Genomic DNA, 19509 nt, shown 5'->3' with positions numbered 1-19509 from the left:
GTATCCGATATATTTAAGTTTATTTTTTTCTTTGGATATATGTATCACCTTTATTTCTTTATTTGTATTTTCATTATATTCGAAGAAAATCTCGACCTAAACATAGGAAATTGTTTACCTAAACACAATTTCTTTGACGATAAAAACAGATTTTATATAGAAAAAAAAAATGAAATATACATCTTTTGATGATATACACAAAGTGTAACAGAAATATAGTAAGTAGATATTATTTTATAAAAATATCTTTAATTGCATTATAATTAGCTTATGAATAGTGTATGATTATATTATTTTAGGAAAATATTTTTATTATAATTATATCAAATCAATATTCAATATATTATTAAACTAATTATCAATTAATTATATTTTTCTTCATTTTAATAATAATAATAATAATAGCCTATCATTTTATTAAAACACTCATCTAACTGAATTAATCTAAATATTTAATGAAAATAAAGGATGAATTTTTGGCTTGAATGATAATACAACTGTATATTCTTGAAGATTTTAAGGCTGTGAGTAAATAAGTGATATAATAGAGAAATGCTTCTGAATATATATTCTTCCTATATTAATATACGCATGCATGTCACCTCAGTATTTACTTTTTAAATCGCTCAATTTTCATTAAGCGTAATAGAAACCATAAAAACCAATAAATAATTACTTGAGTTTTTCGTTATTCCTATATATAGGCTTTATTTTTTCGAAAAAGCTCTACATCCATGTAAAAATTACATGGATGGTATCCAAGTACTTTCCACTCCACGTGTTTTTTCCCACCCACACACTTGTTTGTTTTACACACGCCTCATATAACGTATATAACGTAATCCTTCTTTTGCGTGATCCAAGTACCTTCTTCTTCTTCTTCTCTGTTCGTGTTCTTCTTCTTGTTCTTCTTCTTCTTCTTCTTCTTCTTCTTTTTCTTCTTCTTCTTCTTCTTCTTCTTCTTCTTCTTCCTGTTCTCCTTCTTCTTCTTCAACCTAATTAAATTTGTTGTTCTCCTCTATTCACGTTTTTCTTCTCTGCATTATGGATCTGGATTGACTTCAACGTAATTAGCTTCGTCATTCATCTTCTTCTTCGATCTGCACTTCTGAATTGAAACAATGAATGAATCAACTTCAAATCAATTGAACGAGTACGATTTGGATAATTCTTCTAAAACGTATCAATTTGATGAGGTTTGAATTATTGAATTTTGAATCTAATTGAATGGAATGAAATTGCTAATTTTATTTGAAGTGAATTGAATGGACTGAGGTGATCTATATCTGAATTGAATTGATAATATGTAACTGTGAGTAACTGTGAATGTGAATAACTGTGAGTAACTTTTCGGTTTGGTAAGTACTAAAGAGTTGATTCACCATGTGCATGTGTTCGGTTTGGTATGCAGAAAGGAGTAAAAAAAATTATACGAATATATTATATTTTGTTCCTTAAGTACTATATAATTCTTTCAAAGTAATTAATATTTTGGTTCACCATAATTAAGATTTTGGTTCACCGTGCAGACCAGCTGTGTTGTGGATGAAAAATTTGTCCCAAAGGTGAGAATGATTTTCAAGACACTAAAAGAAGCTGGAAAGTTCTACAAATATTATTCTAAACTTGCCGGTTTTTCTTCAAAAATAAGGAACACGACTCGAGACGGAGACAAAATTAAAAATCAACTAATTGTATGCACCAGAGAGGGGAGGTGGAAATCCAAGATATCTCCAACTTTGAAGACAAACCCTTCAGCTGGGTTAAATTGTCCGGCCAGAATTTACGTACACATAATGAAGGATGTTGGTCTTTGGACAATTTTCAAAGTTGTTTTGAATCACTCACATCTTTGTTGTCCAGACCAGGTTGAGATGCTCAAACAACACAGGGAGCTTAGCATGTTTGTGCGTCGCACCATCAAAACCCATGAGGAAGCTGGAATCAGACCGAGCAAAACTTACCAATCATTTGTGGCAACAGCTGACAGCCACCGTGAACTAGGTTTTATTGAAAAGGATGTGATGAATTACATCACAAGGGAAGTACGGAATATTTCTAAAGAAGACGATGCCAAAGAATTTGGGAAGTACCTAGTAAGAATGAAAGAGAAGAACCAAAATTTCTTCTTTCAGCTCAACCTTGAAGGCGATCACTACATTAAACATGCATTCTGGGCTGATGTAAGAAGCAGGGCTGCATTTGATTATTTTGGAAACGTGGTTTCATTTGACAACACCTATAACACAAATAGGTATTCGGTTCATTCATATATATTTTTGATGTTCAATGCGTGTATATATTTTGGTTCACCACTGTCTGCTTGTTTTTTATGCAGGTACAATTTGGTTTTAGGTTCTTTTGTGGGCATGAATCACCACGGCCAGTCGACACTTCTTGGATGCGCGCTGATGAAAAATGAGGACATCCAATCATTCAAATGGCTATTTGAGTGTTGGCTACGTTGCATGAGAGGGAAAGCACCAAAAGGTATTCTTACCGATCAATGCGCATCGATTCAAAGAGCAATTGAGCTGTGGATGCCAACAACAATTCACCGCTGGTGCATCTGGCATATTATGAAGAAGATCCCAAGCAAATTAAATGGATACAAGGGACACAATGAAATTGAACAAGACATGAGCCATGTTGTTTGGAACTCGAACACAAAAGAAGCATTTGACAGAAACTGGATCGATTTATTCTGAAAGTACGGCCTCGAAGGCAACAAGTGGCTTTCAGGTAATTGAGATTTCAATTTGAATTATTTTCATGTTCATATCTTTTTTCCCAAAGCATGCACTGTTTTCGGTTCACCACACCTTATGGGTTCGGTTTGGTTTGCAGAGCTGTACGAGGATCGACATTTATGGATTCCAGTTTACTTGGATCACCACTTTTGGGCCAGAATGAGAAACACACAAAAGAGTGAGAGCATGCATTCATTTTTCAACAAGTTCATCACATGGAATTGCTCCTTGAGATAATTCGTGAAGCAATACGATAATTGCCTAGCAAGCAGAGAGCAAGTAGAGAGAGAATTCGATGCTGCAGATTTTCACACAAGTGATACCGTGCGCAACAAAATCATCAATAGAGGCACAGTTTCAGCATGTATATACCCATGATAAGTTCAGGGAAGTTCAAGCTCAATTCAGAGGTAAAGTGAACTGTATCACAAGATCAATGCATTCCACCCTAGGTTTCACAACATATGAAGTCATAGAGCAGGTTTCCAACTCCACATTCAAAATGTTTGTTGTCACCTACGACGCAGTATCACGAGATGTAAAGTGTCATTGCTTGCTATTTGAGTCTAGGGGCATATTGTGCCGCCATTCCCTAAGCGTCCTAAGCTTTGAGCAAGTGGATAACATGGCACCGAAATACATATTAGAACATTGGAGCAAGAACATAAAGAGGAGGCATACATACATCAAGAGCAGCCAAGATGAACCTCTACTAGAGCCAAGAAGTAAAAGATTTGACAAATTGGTGTTTCGGTCGCACAATATATGTGAATTTGCATCTGAGTCTGAAGAGTTGACCAAAATTTTGCACCGAGCATTTGACAAGGTCATGGCGGAGATGGAAGAATATCAAGAGAGAAGCAAAGGAAAAAGTTTGTTAACCCACGAAAAAGTGACACTAAATAATGTGAATGACCTTCAAAGCCCACCACGTGTCAAAACAAGAGGTCGGCCCAAGAATAGACTTGGATCAGACCTGGAAAAAAAGATCTCAAATGCCATGAAGAAAAAGAAAAAGACAGCTCCAAGCGAGGTAAAATTGACTTGCTTTTGATTAGTTAAAAATTCAATTGTTCATTTTTCTAATATACAATTAATTATGTCTTTTGTAGTTGAACCTTTTAGACTCCGGATCATCGATTCAGTCAAGCTTCACTCTTTACAATGCACCAGATATGAATTATCTAAGAGAGGATTGTACAAGTTTTAGTTTTTATTAATGTACATTTTTGTTCACCCATGGGCAAATTTTAGTTCACCATGGTTATAGCAGGGTTAATTTCTAAATGTTGTTAGTCTTTAATAAATAGTCACTTTTTTTGTGAAATTCTATATTGATATATGCAGTTTTTCAATTCGTCTAGTGTATTAATTTCAGTTCACTGTGTTCAGGTTTTAGGGTTGAGGGTTTAGGGTTTAGGGTTTAGGGTTAGGGGTTTAGGGTTTATGGGTTCAGGGTTCAGGGTTTAAGGTTTTAGGGGTTAGGGTTTTAGGGTTTTAGTGTTTAAGGGTTCAGGGTTCAAGGTTTAGGGTTTAGGGTGTTAGGGGTTAGGGTTTATGGCTTTGGGTTTAGGGTTTTATGGTTTAGGGTTCAGGGTTTATGGTTTAGGATTTAGTGTTTAGGATTTAGGGTTCAGGGTTCAGGATTCAGGGTTTAGGGTTTAGGGTTCAGGGGTTCAAGGTTTATGGGTTCAGGGTTCAGTGTTTAGGGTTTATGGTTCAAGGTTCAGGGTTCAGGGTTCAGGGTTTAGCTCTTCGAATTTCTGTACAGTGTGTTTGCAACTTTCGGTTCTCCCAGTGTATTAATTTCGGTTCACTATGTTCTTTTGGCACTCGTAATGTATTGGTAAATACACTGATTACAATCACCGAGAACTTGGAATAAAACAGCAGCCAAACAGTTCCAATAGATATATAAATTAACATCTCAGATGAGTGATAAATCCCAAATTTGTGGTTTATCTTGTGCTTAATTTAGGGGATTTTATCACCTTTTCTCACATTTATTCAATGAAATAGCATGATTTTGTAATTCTCCCTTAACTTGTGCTTAAGTATAAAAACATTCTTTTTAGGCCCTTAAATTGGTGATATTAATTCACCTTAATTCCATTCGATGCCTTGATGTGTTTGTTGAGTGATTTCAGGTTCATAAGGCAAGTATTGGATGGAAGAAGTGAAGAGAAAAGCATGCAAAATGGAGAATTCATGAAGAAATGAGCATTTGGAGAATTAAGGGCCATGCGCACGCGTCATCCACGCGTACGCGTGAGTTGAAGATTTGCAAGCCACGCGCACGTGTCACCCACGTGTACGCGTGAGGAGGAACTTTTGCCAGCGACACGCGCACGTCACCGACGCGCACGCGTGATGCTCGGCACGTGACTCACTTAAAGTGAATTCGTTGGGGGTGATTTCTGAGCTTCCCAGGCCAAAATCCAACTCGTTTCTGAGGGTATTTCATGCAAAATTGAAGATTGAGCAAAGGGGGAGCAATTAGTGGTAGCTTAGCATCATGTAGTTTAGTTTCTAGAGAGAGAAGCTCCCTCTTCTCTCTAGAATTAGGGTTCTTAGGGTACTTTGCATCTTAGATCTAAGGTTTAATTCTTGTTTTACCTTCAATTTCTTGTTTCTACATTTCAATTCTCTTAGTTTGTAGTGTTAATTTCCCTTTTCATGCCTCTTTTAGTTTAGTGATGAACTCTTGTTGGATTTGGTTGTCTTTAATGCAATTGATGTTTGATGTTCTTTTATTGTTGATTTGAGTAGTTATTGTTAATTCCTAGCAATTGGTAGTTGTTAGAATTTATATTTCCTTGCAATTTATTGTGCTTTCTTTTTATGCCTTCCAAGTGTTTGACAAAATGCTTGGTTGGGTGTTAGAGTAGCTCTTTGAGCATTCTTGGCTTGGAAAGAGGAATTAGGCAATCTTGAGTCATTGATATCCAATTTAGATTGGCGATCTAGAGTTGTTAGTTAATATTGTTTCTATTGACTCTAATCTCTTGCTAATTCAATTAGTGAGTTGATTAGGATTCTTAGATTGAGATTAACTAGACTTATTTGACTTTCTCTCATGGAAGATAACTTTACACCTTCTTCTATGTTGGGGATGACGAAATAAGATAAATTCTTGTTAATTATTGTTATGATTAGTGACTAGGATAGAAAGTCTATATTCTCAATCCTCGCCATGAATGTCTCTCTTTATTAATTGCTTTCTTTGATTGTTTTCTTTACTTTTTCTTGTCATTTATTTTCTTGCCATTCTATAAATCAAATCCCTCGTATTCCTTCCTAGCCAATAATCATTCACTTTATTGCTTGTGAGATGACCCGGGGTTTAAATACTTCATTGCTTGTGAATGATTATTGGCTAGGAAGGAATACGAGGGGTTTGATTTATAGAAGGGGCAAGAAAATAAATGACAAGAAAAGTAAAGAAAACAATCAAATAAAGCAATTAATAAAGAGAGACATTCATGGCTAGGATTGAGAATATAGATTTTCTATCCTAGTCACTAATCATAACAATAAGTAACAAGAATTTATCTTATTTCGTCATCCCCAACATGGAAGAAGGTGTAAAGTTATCTTCCATGAGAGAAAGTCAAATAAGACTAGTTAATCTCAATCCAAGAATCCTAATCAACTCACTAATTGAATTAGCAAGAGATTAGAGTCAATGGAAATAATATTAACTAACAACTCTGCACAACTAACCAGCAAGTGCACTGGGTCGTCCAAGTAATACCTTACGTGAGTAAGGGTCGATCCCACGGAGATTGCCGGCTTGAAGCAAGCTATGGTTATCTTGTAAATCTTAGTCAGGATATAAATGATAAAAATGGTTTTGTTTATGAAAGGTAAATAACATGAAATAAATGGTACTTGTAATTCAGTAATGAGAAACAGGCTGAGGTTCCAGAGATGCTCTATCATCTGAATCTCTGCTTTCCTACTGTCTTCTTCTCCAAATATGCATGGCTTCTTCTCCAAGATATACTCTCGTACTTAATTCGGTTAAGTTAGAATGAAGGGGTGACCCGTGACAATCACCCAATCTTCGTTACTCACTTAGCCAAGATCCGCGTGCCTGACAACCACAAAGCGGTCTACATGATGTTCAACGTAGTCATTGGACGACAGCTGGAGTATATTCTCTTGGATATCTAATACACGGACCGAGTCCGTGAGATTAGTATCTTCGTGGTATAGGCTAGAATCATTGGCAGCATTCCTGGGATCCGGAAAGTCTAAACCTTGTCTGTGGTATTCCGAGTAGGATCTGGGAAGGAATGACTGTGACGAGCTTCAAACCTGCGAATGTTGGGCACAGTGACAGTGTGCAAAAGGATCAATGGATTCTATTATGACGCTAGCGGGAACCGACAGATGATTAGCCATGCGGTAGCTGTGCCTGGTATTTTTCATCCGAGACGAGAAATCCGACAGTTGATTAGCCGTGCAGAAACCGTAGAGGACCATTTTCACTGAGAGGATCCTACAGCTTGCCATGGAAGGAAGCACGCATGATTAGAAGAAGACAATAGGAAAGCAGAGGTTCAGAAGCAACAAAGCATCTCCAGACGCTTATCTGAAATTCCCACCAATGAATTACATAAGTAACTTTATTTTATTTTATGTTTTATTTATATTTTAATTATCAAAACCTCATAACCGTTTGAATCCGCCTGACTGAGATTTACAAGATGACCATAGCTTGCTTCAAGCCGACAATCTCCATGGGATCGACCCTTACTCACGTAAGGTTTATTACTTGGACGACCCAGTGCACTTGCTGGTTAGTTGTGCGGAGTTGTGAAAAGTGTGAATCACGATTTTGCCACACCAAGTTTTTGGTGCCGTTGCCGGGGATTGTTCGAGTTTGGACAACTGGCGGTTCATCTTGTTGCTTAGATTAGGTAATTTTATTTTATGTTTAAGCTTTTTATTTTTATTTTAAAAAAAAATACAAAAAAAATTTAATGTTTTTGAAAAATTCAAAAAAATATATATATGTTCTTCAGTGTTTTTAAGAACGAATTCTAGAGTTTCATAAGATATGTTGAATCCTGGCTGGCTGCTAAGCCATGTCTAATCTTTTGGACCGAGGTTTCCACTTATCTTTGTAAGAGCCTTTTGGTTCCCATCAATTTGGCTGTTATATGTAATGCTCTGCTAAAGCTTGGCTGGCCATTTTTCCATGTCTAATTCTTTTGGACCGAAGCTTTATACTAGCATTGCACGAATCCTGGAATTCTTATTAAAAATTTTGAATTTATTTATTTTCTTTTTCCAAATAATTTTCGAAAAAAATACAAAAAAATTAATAAAACGATAAAAACCAAAAATTTTATGTTTCTTGTTTAAGTCTAGTGTCAAATTTTAAGTTTGGTGTCAATTGCATGTTTTATTTCTTTTTTAATTTTCGAATATATATGCATTGTGTTCTTCATTGATCTTCAAGTTGTTCTTGATGATTCTCTGTGTTTAATCTTGTGACTTGCTTGTTTTGTGTCTTTTCTTGTTTTTCATATGCATTTTCGAATTCATAGTGTCTAAACATTAAAAATTTTTAAGTTTGGTGTCTTGCATGTCTTTTTTTTTTTAATTTTCAAAAATATTTTCTTGATGTTCATCATGATCTTCAAAGTGTTCTTGGTGTTCATCTTGACATTCAAAGTGTTCTTGCATGCATTATTTGTTTTGATATTAAATTTTTATGTTTTGTTTCATTTTTGCTGTTTAATGAAAAAAAAAAGAGAAAAACAACAAAATGATATCTTTTTTTTCTCTTTCTTTCTTTCTTCATTAATTTAAAAAAATTAAAAATAATATCTTTCCCTTATTTTACTCATAAATTTCGAAATTTTGGTTGATTTAGTCAAAAGTTTTAAATTTTAGTTGTTTCTTGTTAATCAAGTCAAAATTTCAATTTTAAAATCCTATCTTTTCAAAATCTTTTTCAAAATCAAATCTTTTTTCATTTTTATTTCATGTTTTTCAAAAATTTTAAAAATTGATTTTTAAAATCTTTTTCTTATTTTTGTTTCATATTTTTGAATTTATTACTAACATTTAATATTTTGATTCAAAAATTTCAAGTTGTTACTTGCCTATTAAGAAAGGTTCAATCTTTAAATTCTAGAATCATATCTTTTAGTTTCTTGTTAGTCAAGTAATCAACTTTAATTTCAAAAATCAAATCTTTTTAATTTCCTTTTCAAATCTTTTTCAAAATAAGTTTCAATCATATCTTTCAATCATATCTTTTTCAAACTTAATTTCAAAATCTTTTTCTAACTTCTTATCTTTTCAAAATTGATTTTCAAATCTTTTTCAATTAACTACTTGACTTTTTGTTTGATTTTAAAAGTTTACTATTTCTTATCTTTTTCAAAACCACCTAACTACTTTTCTCTCTCTCTAATTTTTGAAAATCACCAACCCTCTTTTCAAAATTCTTTTTAATTAACTAATTTTTTAAATTCTAATTTAATTTTATCCCTCTTTTAAAATTCGAATTCTAATTCATAATTAAAATAAAAACAAAAATATTTTCCTTTCTTTTAAATTAAAAATTCGAATAACTCTCTCTCTTATCTCTTTCTATTTATTTTATTTATTTACTAACACTTCTCCTCTACTTATAATTCGAACCATCTCCCTCTCTCTATGTTCGAATTCTTCTTCTTCTCCCTTTTTCATTTTATTCTTCTATTCTTCTACTCACATAAAGGAATCTCTATACTGTGACATAGAGGATTCCTCTTCTTTTCTGTTCTCTTCTTTTTCATATGAGCAGGAACAAGGATAAGAACATTCTTGTTGAAGCTGATCCTGAACCTGAAAGGACTCTGAAGAGGAAGTTAAGAGAAGCTAAAACCCAACACTCTGGAGAGGACCTAACAGAAATTTTTGAAAAAGAAGAATACATGGCAGCCGAAAATAACAACAATGGTGGAGATGCAAAGAAGATGCTTGGTGACTTTACTGCACCCACTTCTGACTTCTATGGAAGAAGCATCTCAATTCCTGCAATTGGAGCAAACAACTTTGAGCTTAAGCCTCAATCAGTTTCTCTAATGCAGCAGAATTGCAAGTTTCATGGACTTCCATTGGAAGATCCTCATCAGTTTTTAGCTGAATTCTTGCAAATCTGTGACACTGTCAAGACCAATGGGGTTAATCCTGAGGTCTACAGACTTATGCTTTTCCCTTTTGCTGTAAGAGACTGAGCTAGGATATGGTTGGACTCACAACCTAAAGAAAGCCTGAACTCTTAGGAAAAGTTGGTCAATGCTTTCTTGGCCAGATTCTTTCCACCTCAAAAGTTGAGCAAGCTTAGAGTGGAAGTCCAAACTTTCAGATAGAAGGAAGGTGAATTCCTCTATGAAGCTTGGGAAAGATACAAGCAATTGATCAGAAGGTGTCCTTCTGACATGCTTTCAGAATGGAGCATCTTATGTATATTCTATGATGGCCTGTCTGAATTGTCCAAGATGTCATTGGATCACTCTGCTGGTGGATCTCTTCATCTGAAGAAGATGCCTGCAGAAGCCTAGGAACTTATTGACATGGTTGCAAATAACCAATTCATGTACACTTTTGAAAGAAATCCTTTGAATAATGGGATGACTCAGAAGAAAGGAGTTCTTGAGATTGATACTCTGAATGCCATATTGGCTCAGAATAAAATATTGACTCAGCAAATCAATATGATTTCTCAGAATCTGACTGGAATGCTAGCTGCATCCGGCAGTACTAAAGAAGCTTCCTCTGAAGAAAAAGCCTATGACCCTGAGAATCCTCCAATGGAACAGGTGAATTACATGGGAGAATCCTATGGAAACACCTATAATCCTTCATGGAGGAATCATCCTAATTTCTCATGGAAGGATAAGCAGAAGCCTAATCAAGGCTTCAATAATAATGGTGGGAGGAAAAGGTTTGGCAATAGCAAGCCTTTTCCATCATCTTCTGAGCAACAGACAGAGAATTCTAAGCAAAGCCTCTCTGACTTAGCAACCTTAGTCTCTGATCTATCTAAGACCACTCTCGGTTTCATGACTGAAACAAGGTCCTCCATCAGAAATTTGGAGGCACAAGTGGGTCAGCTGAGTAAAAGAGTGGCTGAAACTCCTCCTAGTACTCTCCCAAGCAATACAAAAGAGAATCCAAAAAGAGAGTGCAAGGCCATCAATATACCCAACATGGCCGAACTTGCAGAGGAGGGAAAGGCAGTGAATTCCAGTGAGGAAGACCTTAATGGACGTTCACTGGCCACTAAGGAGTTTCCTATTGAGGAACCAAAGGAATCTGAGGCTCATACAGAGACCATAGAAATTCCACTGAACTTACTGTTGCCATTCATGAGCTCTGATAAGTATTCCTCCTCTGAAGAGGATGAAGATATTGTTGAAGAGAAAGTTGCTCAGTATCTAGGAGCAATCATGAAGCTGAATGCCAAGTTATTTGGTAATGAGACTTGGGAGGATGAACCTCCATTGCTCATCAATGAACTGAATACCTTGGTTCAACAGAAATTAGCTCAGAAGAAAATGGATCCTGGAAAATTCTTAATACATTGTACCATAGGCACCATGACCTTTAAGAAGGCTCTGTGTGACCTTGGTTCAAGTATAAACCTCATGCCACTCTCTGTAATGGAGAAACTAGGGATCTTTGAGGTACAAGCTGCAAGAATCTCATTAGAGATGGCAGACAATTCAAAGAAACAGGCTTATGGACTTGTAAAGGATGTCTTAGTGAAGGTTGAGGGCTTTTACATCCCTGTTGATTTCATAATCCTAGACACTGGGAAGGGTGAAGATGAATCCATTATCCTTGGAAGACCCTTTCTAACCACAGCAAGAGCTGTGATTGATGTGGACAGAGGAGAGTTAATCCTTCAATTGAATGAGGACTACCTTGTGTTTAAGGCTCAAGGATCTTCTTCTGTAACCATGGAGAGGAAGCATGAAAGGCTTCTCTCAATACAGAGTCAAGCAGAGCCCCCACACTCAACTTCTAAGTTTGGTGTTGGGAGGCCATCATTAAGTTCTGAGTCTCTCTAAGAGCTCACTGTCAAGCTATTGACATTAAAGAAGTGCTTGTTGGGAGGCAACACAATGTTATTTAATTATATTTATTTATATTCCATTGTCATTTTATGTTTTCTTTAGGTTGATGATCATGTGAAGTCATAAAAACAACAGCAGAATTAAAGCAAAATGAAAAACTGCATCAAAAACAGCACAACCTGGAGGACAGGCTTACTAGCATTTAAACGCCAGTAAGGATAGCAGAATGGGCATTTAACGCCCAGCCTGGCAGCATTCTGTGCGTTAAACACCAGAATGGGTAGCACTCTGGGCGTTTAACGCCAGAAAGGGGCAGCAGACTGGCATTTAATGCCAGGAAGGGTAGCAGAGCTGGCGTTTAATGCCAGAATTGGCACACAGAGGGTGTTTGAATGCCAGAATGGTGTAGGGAGCAGAATTCCTTGACACGTCAGGATCTGTGGACCCTACAGGATCCTCACCTACCCACCTCTTCTTCTCTCCTATTCACACCTTTCCAAAACACTCTTTCTCAAATATCCTTGACCAATCCCATCATTAACTCTTCCCCAAATACTCTTCACCACTCACATCCATCCATCATAAACCCCACCTACCTCACCATTCAAATTTCAAACCATTTCGCTCCCAAACCCACCCCTTCATGACCGAATTCCCTCTCTCTCCTACCCTATAAATACACCTCCTCACTACCTTCAATTTCACACATCAAACACACTACTACCCTCCATCTCCTCCATTTCTTCTCCTTCTACTCCTTTCTTTCTTCTTTTGCTCGAGGACGAGCAAACCTTCTAAGTTTGGTGTGGAAAAAGTTCTGCTTTTCTATTTTTTCATAACCATTAATGGCATCTAAGGCTGGAGAAACCTCTAAGAAGAGGAAAGGAAAGGTAGTTGCTTCCAACTCTGAGTCATGAGAGATGAAGAGATTCATCTCAAAAGCCCATCACTAGAAAGAGGATGGAGCAAACAAGAGAGCCCACTCATGGACCTCAACAAGAGCACTCCATTATCCTCCATGAAATCAGAGAGAACCAAAAGGCCATGAGAGAGGAACAACAAAGACAAGGAAGAGACATAGAGGAGCTCAAGCACTCCATAGGATCTTCAAGAGGAAGAACTAGCCGCCGTCACTAAGGTGGACCCGTTCTTTAATTTTCTTGTTCTTATTTTTCTATTTTTCGGTTTCTATGCTTTATGTTTTGTCTATGTTTGTGTCTTTATTACAAGATCATTAGTGTCTAGTGTTTATGTCTTAGAGCTATGAATGTCCTATGAATCCTTCACCTTTTTTAAATGAAAAATGTTTTTAATTGCAAAAGAACAAGAAGTACATGAATTTCGAATTTTATCTTGAAATTAGTTTAATTATTTTGATGTGGTGGCAATACTTTTTGTTTTCTGAATGAATGCTTGAACAGTGCATATTTTTGAATTTGTTGTTTATGAATGTTAAAATTGTTGGCTCTTGTAGAATAATGAAAAAGGAGAAATGTTATTGGTAATCTGAAAAATCATAAAATTGATTCTTGAAGCAAGAAAAAGCAGTGAAAAACAAAGCTTGCAAAAAAAGAAAAAAAATTGGCAAAAAAAAATAAAGAAAAAAAGAAGGAAAGAGAAAAAGCAAGCAGAAAAAGCCAATAGCCCTTTAAACCAAAAGGCAAGGGTAAAAAGGATCCAAGGCATTGAGCATTAATGGATAGGAGGGCCCAAAGGAATAAAATCCTGGCCTAAGCGGCTAAATCAAGTTGTCCCTAACCATGTGCTTGTGGCGTGAGGGTGTCAAGTGAAAAGCTTGAGACTGAGCGGTTAAAGTCGTGGTCCAAAGCAAAAAGAGTTTGCTTAAGAGCTCTAGGCACCTCTAACTGGGGACTCTAGCAAAGCTGAGTCACAATCTGAAAAGGTTCACCCAGTTATGTGTCTGTGGCATTTATGTATCCGGTGGTAATACTGGAAAACAAAATGCTTAGGGCCACGGCCAAGACTCATAAAGTAGCAGTGTTCAAGAATCAACATACTAAACTAAGAGAATCAATAACACTATCTGAATTCTAAGTTCCAATGGATGCCAATCATTCTGAACTTCAAAGGATAAAGTGAGATGCCAAAACTGTTTAAAAGCAAAAAGGTTACAAGTCCCGCTCATCTAATTGAGGCTAATCTTCATTGATATTTTTGAGATTTATCGTATTTTCTCTTCTTTTTATCCTATTTTGTTTTTAGTTGCTTGGGGACAGGCAATAATTTATGTTTGGTGTTGTGATGAGCGGATAATTTATACCCTTTTTGGCATTATTTTTACATAGTTTTTAGTATGTTTTAGTTACTTTTTATTATATTTTTATTAGTTTTTATGCAAAAATCACATTTCTGGACTTTACTATGAGTTTTTGTTTTTTTTGTGATTTCAAGTATTTTATGGCTAAAATTGAGGGACCTGAAATCACAGAAAAACACACAAACTTATAGTAAAGTCCAGAAATGTGATTTTTGCATAAAAACTAATAAAAATATAATAAAAAGTAACTAAAACATACTAAAAACTATGTAAAAACAATGCCAAAAAGGGTATAAATTATCCGCTCATCAGGTATTAATGACTCAAGATTGCCTAATTCCTCTTTCCAAGCCAAGAATGCTCAAAGAGCTACTCTAACACCCAACCAAGCATTTTGTCAAACACTTGGAAGGCTGGTGCGGTATTTATAACCCACAAACTTACCGGCAAGTGCACCGGGTCATACCAAGTAATACCTTACGTGAGTAAGGGTCGATCCCACGAGGATTGATGGATTAAACAACAATAGTGTTTGATAGGATTAGTTAGACAAACAGAAGTGTTGGAAGTTCAAAAGCATTGAAAAGTGAATTCAAGAATTTCAGAAAACAAGCAGCAAATGGGTTGTGAAATATATATGGAAAAACAGTTAAGGTTCAGAGTTATCTATTTTCTGGATTGACTTTTCTTATTAACTAATTTTAATCATGGAAGATTTAATTCATGGCAAACTATTTGTGACTAGACCCTAATTCCTTAGACCTTTCTAGTCTCCTCTAAAATTTATCAACAGCCAATTCCTTGGTCAATTAATTCCAATTAGAGGGTGATGATCAATTTCCAGTTTATATGCCACAAAAACTCTAATTATCCAAAAATAAAAGGATTATATGTCACGTATCCCGTAAAATCCAGATATTTAAAATTTAGGAGAATATATTTTCAAGCTGTTCAAGTAAAGAGCTTTTCCAAGTTTTACAAGAACTCAAATAGAAAAAGGGTAATGCTTCCGTTCCACCCAAATTCATAAAATAAAGAGCGAAAACAATTCTTAAATTATAAATCCATACATAAATTAAAATAGAAAAAGCAATAAAATTAATCCATAGAAATAGACAGAGCTCCTAACCTTAACAGTGGAGGATTAGTTGCTCATAGTTCAGAGTAGAAAACTAGGATTGTAAATTGGGATGGAATGGGATCCTCCCCAGGACCTCTCCAAAGGAAGGAAAGCTTCCTCCTTTTATAACTAATCCTAATAAATTTAAAAATCTAATATCTAAAACTAAAAATTAAAATAATATCTTCTCCTAATTTAAGATTTGAATTTAAATTTGAATTAATTAACAGATCTTCAGTTGATGGATGGGGACCACTTGTTCTGTCCATTGTGTAGCTTCTAATCTGTGTTTTCTGGGCTGAAAATTGAGTTAAAACAGCCCAGAAATCGCCCCCAGCATTTTTCTGCGTTTTCTGCACGTGGCGCATGTGACGCGCCCGCGTCGTCCATGCATTCGTGTCATTTGTGCAGATTCCAATCCATGCGTTCGCGTCAGGCACGCGATCGCATCATTGCGATCTCCTCCATTCCGCGTGGTCGCGTGAGCCATGCGTCCGCGTTGGTATTCGCTGGTCATCTCCTTGGTTTATTCTCTTTCTCTGCAGAAACTTCATCAAATCCATCCGAATGCTACCTAAAATGAATAAAATTGCATAAAACTCAAAATAGCACCCATAGTGGCTAAAATATAATTAATTCTTAATTAAACTCAACAAGTTAGATGCAAATTCACTAGGAAAAGATAGGAAAGATGCTCACGCATCACAACACCAAACTTAAACTGTTGCTTGTCCTCAAGCAACCAAAACTAATATTTGCTTAGGATGTGAATTTGCATGAGAATGAGAGTTCGATTAAGCCCATGTCTCTTCTTATAGTGGGGTTTACAACTGCAATCCTGAATAGTTTTGGCATCTCACTTTATCCTTTGAAGTTCAGAATGATTGGCATCCATAAGAACTCAGAATTCAGATAGTGTTATTGATTCTCCTAGTTCAGTATGTTGATTCTTGAACACAGCTACTTTATGAGTCTTGGCTGTGACCCTAAGCATTTTGTTTTCCAGTATTACCACCGGATACATAAATGCCACAGACACATAACTGGGTGAACCTTTTCTGATTGTGACTCAGCTTTGCTAGAGTCCCTAGTTAGAGGTGCCCAGAGTTCTTAAGCACACTCTTTTTGCTTTGGATCACGACTTTAACCGCTCAGTCTCAAGCTTTTCACTTGATACCTTCACGCCACAAGCACATGGTTAGGAACAGCTTGATTTAGCCGCTTAGGCCAGGATTTTATTCCTTAGGGCCCTCCTATCCATTAATGCTCAAAGCCTTGGATCCTTTTTACCCTTTGCCTTTTAGTTTAAATGGTTATTAGCTTTTTCTTCTTGCTTTTCTTTTTCTCTTTTTGAATTTTTTTTATATATATATATTTTTTTCGCAAGCTTCGTAGTTTTCACTGCTTTTTCTTGCTTCAAGAATCAATTTTATCATTTTTTTAGATTATCAATAACATTTCTCTTTTTTCATCATTCTTTCAAGAACCAACAATTTTAACATTCATAAACTTCACTATCAAAAATATGCACTATTCATGTCATGCATTCAGAATCACAGAAAATACCATCACATTTAAGTAAATAAGACTATTCTTCAATATAGACCCACTTTTTCATGCAATATATCACTCCTGTATTTTTTATTTGAATTTAAGCTCAGTGAGTAATACATGAGACATCTTTTCAGAATTAAAGCAATAGGGAGAACTAAACTAGTCCTAGGATTCTAACTAATAAAGAATCATGCAACAAACAAAGAAAAATAGCAGAAAAATGGAACATAACATTGACAAAGAGGGGAGGAATAAAAAAATGAAAGGAACTCAACCACCTTAGTTATCCTAGTAGTCGTTTATTCTTCAGGTTGTGCTCCTCGGTAAAGATGATTCGCCTCCCTTTTGGTGCCATAGGAATAAACAGAAAACTTCTAAGCGAAGCGTCAACACCAAACTTAAAGGTTTGCTTGTCCTCAAGCAAAGAAGAACTGAAAATAGAAAGAAACAAATATTATACAGAAATAAGAATAAAAGGATAAAAGAACAAGAGAGATTTAGGATTTGGGAGAGAGAATAAAAAATTAAAAACTGGTAGCAAACTGGTCGAGGTGTGCGGCACAAGCGGCGCGGACGCGTGAGTCACGCGATCGCGCGATTAGTGCGCTGTTGAAGTGACTCGAACGCGTGGGGATGCGATCACGTGGATGGCTGATATTGAAAAAAATGACGCGGACGCGTGGGGTACGCATTCGCGTGACCAAATTTGTGCTTTTAGCACACTTCTTGCTCCAAGTCAGCACAACTCTCTGCCCAAACACTCTTTTACGTCGATTCTGCAGGTCACGCGTTCGTGTGAGTGACGCCGACGCGTGGGGGGGCAGTTTTCCCACATGACATGGGCGTGTCATCAACGCGGTCGCGTGGAACAATTTGTGCCAAAGGCACTATTCCAGCGCCACTCCCTCGCAACTCTCTGTCAATTTTATTTTTTCACACCCACCCACCTGACGGACGCGTACGCGTCAGCGATGCGTGCGCGTCGTGTGCTCTTTTTTTTTTGGAATATAGCTTGAGGTGTTCAGTTCCTGTTATAAAATAGCTGCTTGATCAGAAAATTAGTAAGAACTTAATAAAAATCAACTAAGTAAAAACTACTACTACAAAAAACAACTAAGAATGAAAAAGAACGATCATACCACGGTGGGTTGTCTCCCACCAAGCACTTTTAGTTAAAGTCCTTAAGTTGGACATGTTGTGAGCTTCTTGTCATGGTGGCTTGTGCTTGTACTGATCCAGGAATCTCCACCAATGTTTGTAATTCCAATGGCTACCGGGATCCCAAACTAGGCGCATAAAGCCTTTGAAGCAAGTGACAAGGCCCCAAGAGTGTTGATTGTGGGAATGAATTCCAGGGTCCCAAACCTTGATTTTACACCCGTCTTCTTGTGTATCACCATTGTTTCCACCGGGTGGCAATTGATCTGAATTCTCACAAAGACATCCAAACAACCTTCTAGACCCATTCAATTGAGCTCTACACCAATTCTTGCACTTTACTTCGGAGCATGCAACCATGTTGAACCTTGCTTGATAACTCTTACCACTAACCATCTTCCTCTTACTCTTAATGCCACCAAGAGCTCTAAGTTGACCATTCGTCTCCAGTAGCCCATATTCAAGTGGGAATGTAAAGGTTAAAGATAGAAATTTTACCCACTTGAATGTTGTATTGGATGGTGATAGCTTTGGGAGAGGTCTTGCAAGCTCCACTCCCTTGTGTTCTTCTTTGAATTCTTCCACTTCTTTGCAGACTTTCTCAAATTCAACCTCTTCCTCTTGGTAGCTGTCTTCTAATTCAATCTCTTCTTCATTACTTACCAAGGTCATGGAAGGTTGTGCATCTTCCTCCTTTGTGGGTGTATCTTCCTCCTTTGTTTTTGCATCTTCCTCTTCTTCCATGTGTGAGGATGGAAAGTTCTCTAGTTCACTGGAGTATGAACTCTTTTGATTGATTTCCTCACTTTCTCCTATAGGATTTTGTATTATATTTCTTGGGAAGGAATTTGCTTGCTCCTCTTCCTGTGACTTGATAATCGACTGCACATGCTTCTCTATATTTTTGACACTTGTCTTTATATCCTGTAAGAATTCTTTCATGAGAAGCTCAAGATCTGATGGTATTTGAAATGAATAAGGAGGAGGTGATGGTTCTTGATAAGTGTAAAAAGAGGATGGTTCTTGATATGGATAGGGAGGTGGTGGTTCTTGGTATGGATATGGAGATGGTGGTTCTTGATAGTTGGAACATGGAGCACTGAAGTTTCTTTGGTTTTGACCTTGCCAACCAAAATTTGGATAGTTCTCCCATTCATAATGATATGAATCACTACTCGGGTGTGAGTAGTAACCCATATGATCTCTCTCCATTATTTTTCCTTAGCACAAAACACCAAAAAGGATTAAACGCACCATGTGGTAAATAGGAAAGCAAAGAAGACAGAACAGAATTCTAGAAATTAAAATAAGAAAAATTAAAATAAAACTAACTAGGAAACACCAAACTTAATTTCAGAAATTAAAAAAAAATATTAGTGCTATTGTAAATATATATATATAAAAATATTTTTTTATTTTTTTAGGTTAAAAATAGAAATAAAATAAAATTAATAAAATATTAAAAGATAAAAAAATAATGGGAAGAAACGGAATGAAAATAAAAAGAAAATAAAAATAAAAATAGGAAAATAAAATAAAAAAATGGACGCAGGTTTTGAAAAC

At 36.2% G+C, this 19509-nt stretch overlaps 1 protein-coding gene, 1 non-coding gene and 1 pseudogene across 2 annotated transcripts; 2 read left to right on the top strand and 1 right to left on the bottom strand.

The window, feature by feature from the left end:
- The first annotated feature begins 1796 nt into the window (after positions 1–1796).
- LOC148545951 (protein FAR1-RELATED SEQUENCE 5-like) lies at positions 1797–2708 on the top strand. The gene is made up of 2 exons (XM_088499114.1): positions 1797–2254; positions 2339–2708. Exons 1-2 carry the CDS (start codon positions 1797–1799, stop codon positions 2706–2708), a joined length of 828 nt encoding a protein of 275 aa, XP_088355240.1.
- A 117-nt stretch (positions 2709–2825) lies between these two features.
- Positions 2826–3754, top strand: LOC148545950 (protein FAR-RED ELONGATED HYPOCOTYL 3-like; annotated as a pseudogene).
- A 6339-nt stretch (positions 3755–10093) lies between these two features.
- Positions 10094–10201, bottom strand: LOC148545949 (small nucleolar RNA R71). Its single transcript, XR_015901571.1, has one exon. It is a non-coding gene; the product is annotated as a small nucleolar RNA R71 (small nucleolar RNA).
- Between the last annotated feature and the right edge of the window lie 9308 nt (positions 10202–19509).

This window comes from Arachis ipaensis, chromosome B9, assembly GCF_059453495.1.
Source record: "Arachis ipaensis isolate K30076 ecotype BB chromosome B9, ASM5945349v1, whole genome shotgun sequence".
NCBI classification, from domain to species: domain Eukaryota; kingdom Viridiplantae; phylum Streptophyta; class Magnoliopsida; order Fabales; family Fabaceae; genus Arachis; species Arachis ipaensis.
The sequence above is the reverse complement of the archived record's forward strand: the minus strand, read 5'-3'. Positions and strand labels throughout refer to the sequence as shown.

Bases quoted from the DNA above. Each gene is read 5' to 3' on its own strand.
- LOC148545951 (XM_088499114.1), top strand. From the start codon at position 1,797: ATGAAGGATGTTGGTCTTTGGACAATTTTCAAAGTTGTTTTGAATCAC. The intron at 2,255-2,338 runs GTATTCGGTTCA...TTTTTTATGCAG, and splicing joins AACACCTATAACACAAATAG to GTACAATTTGGTTTTAGGTT.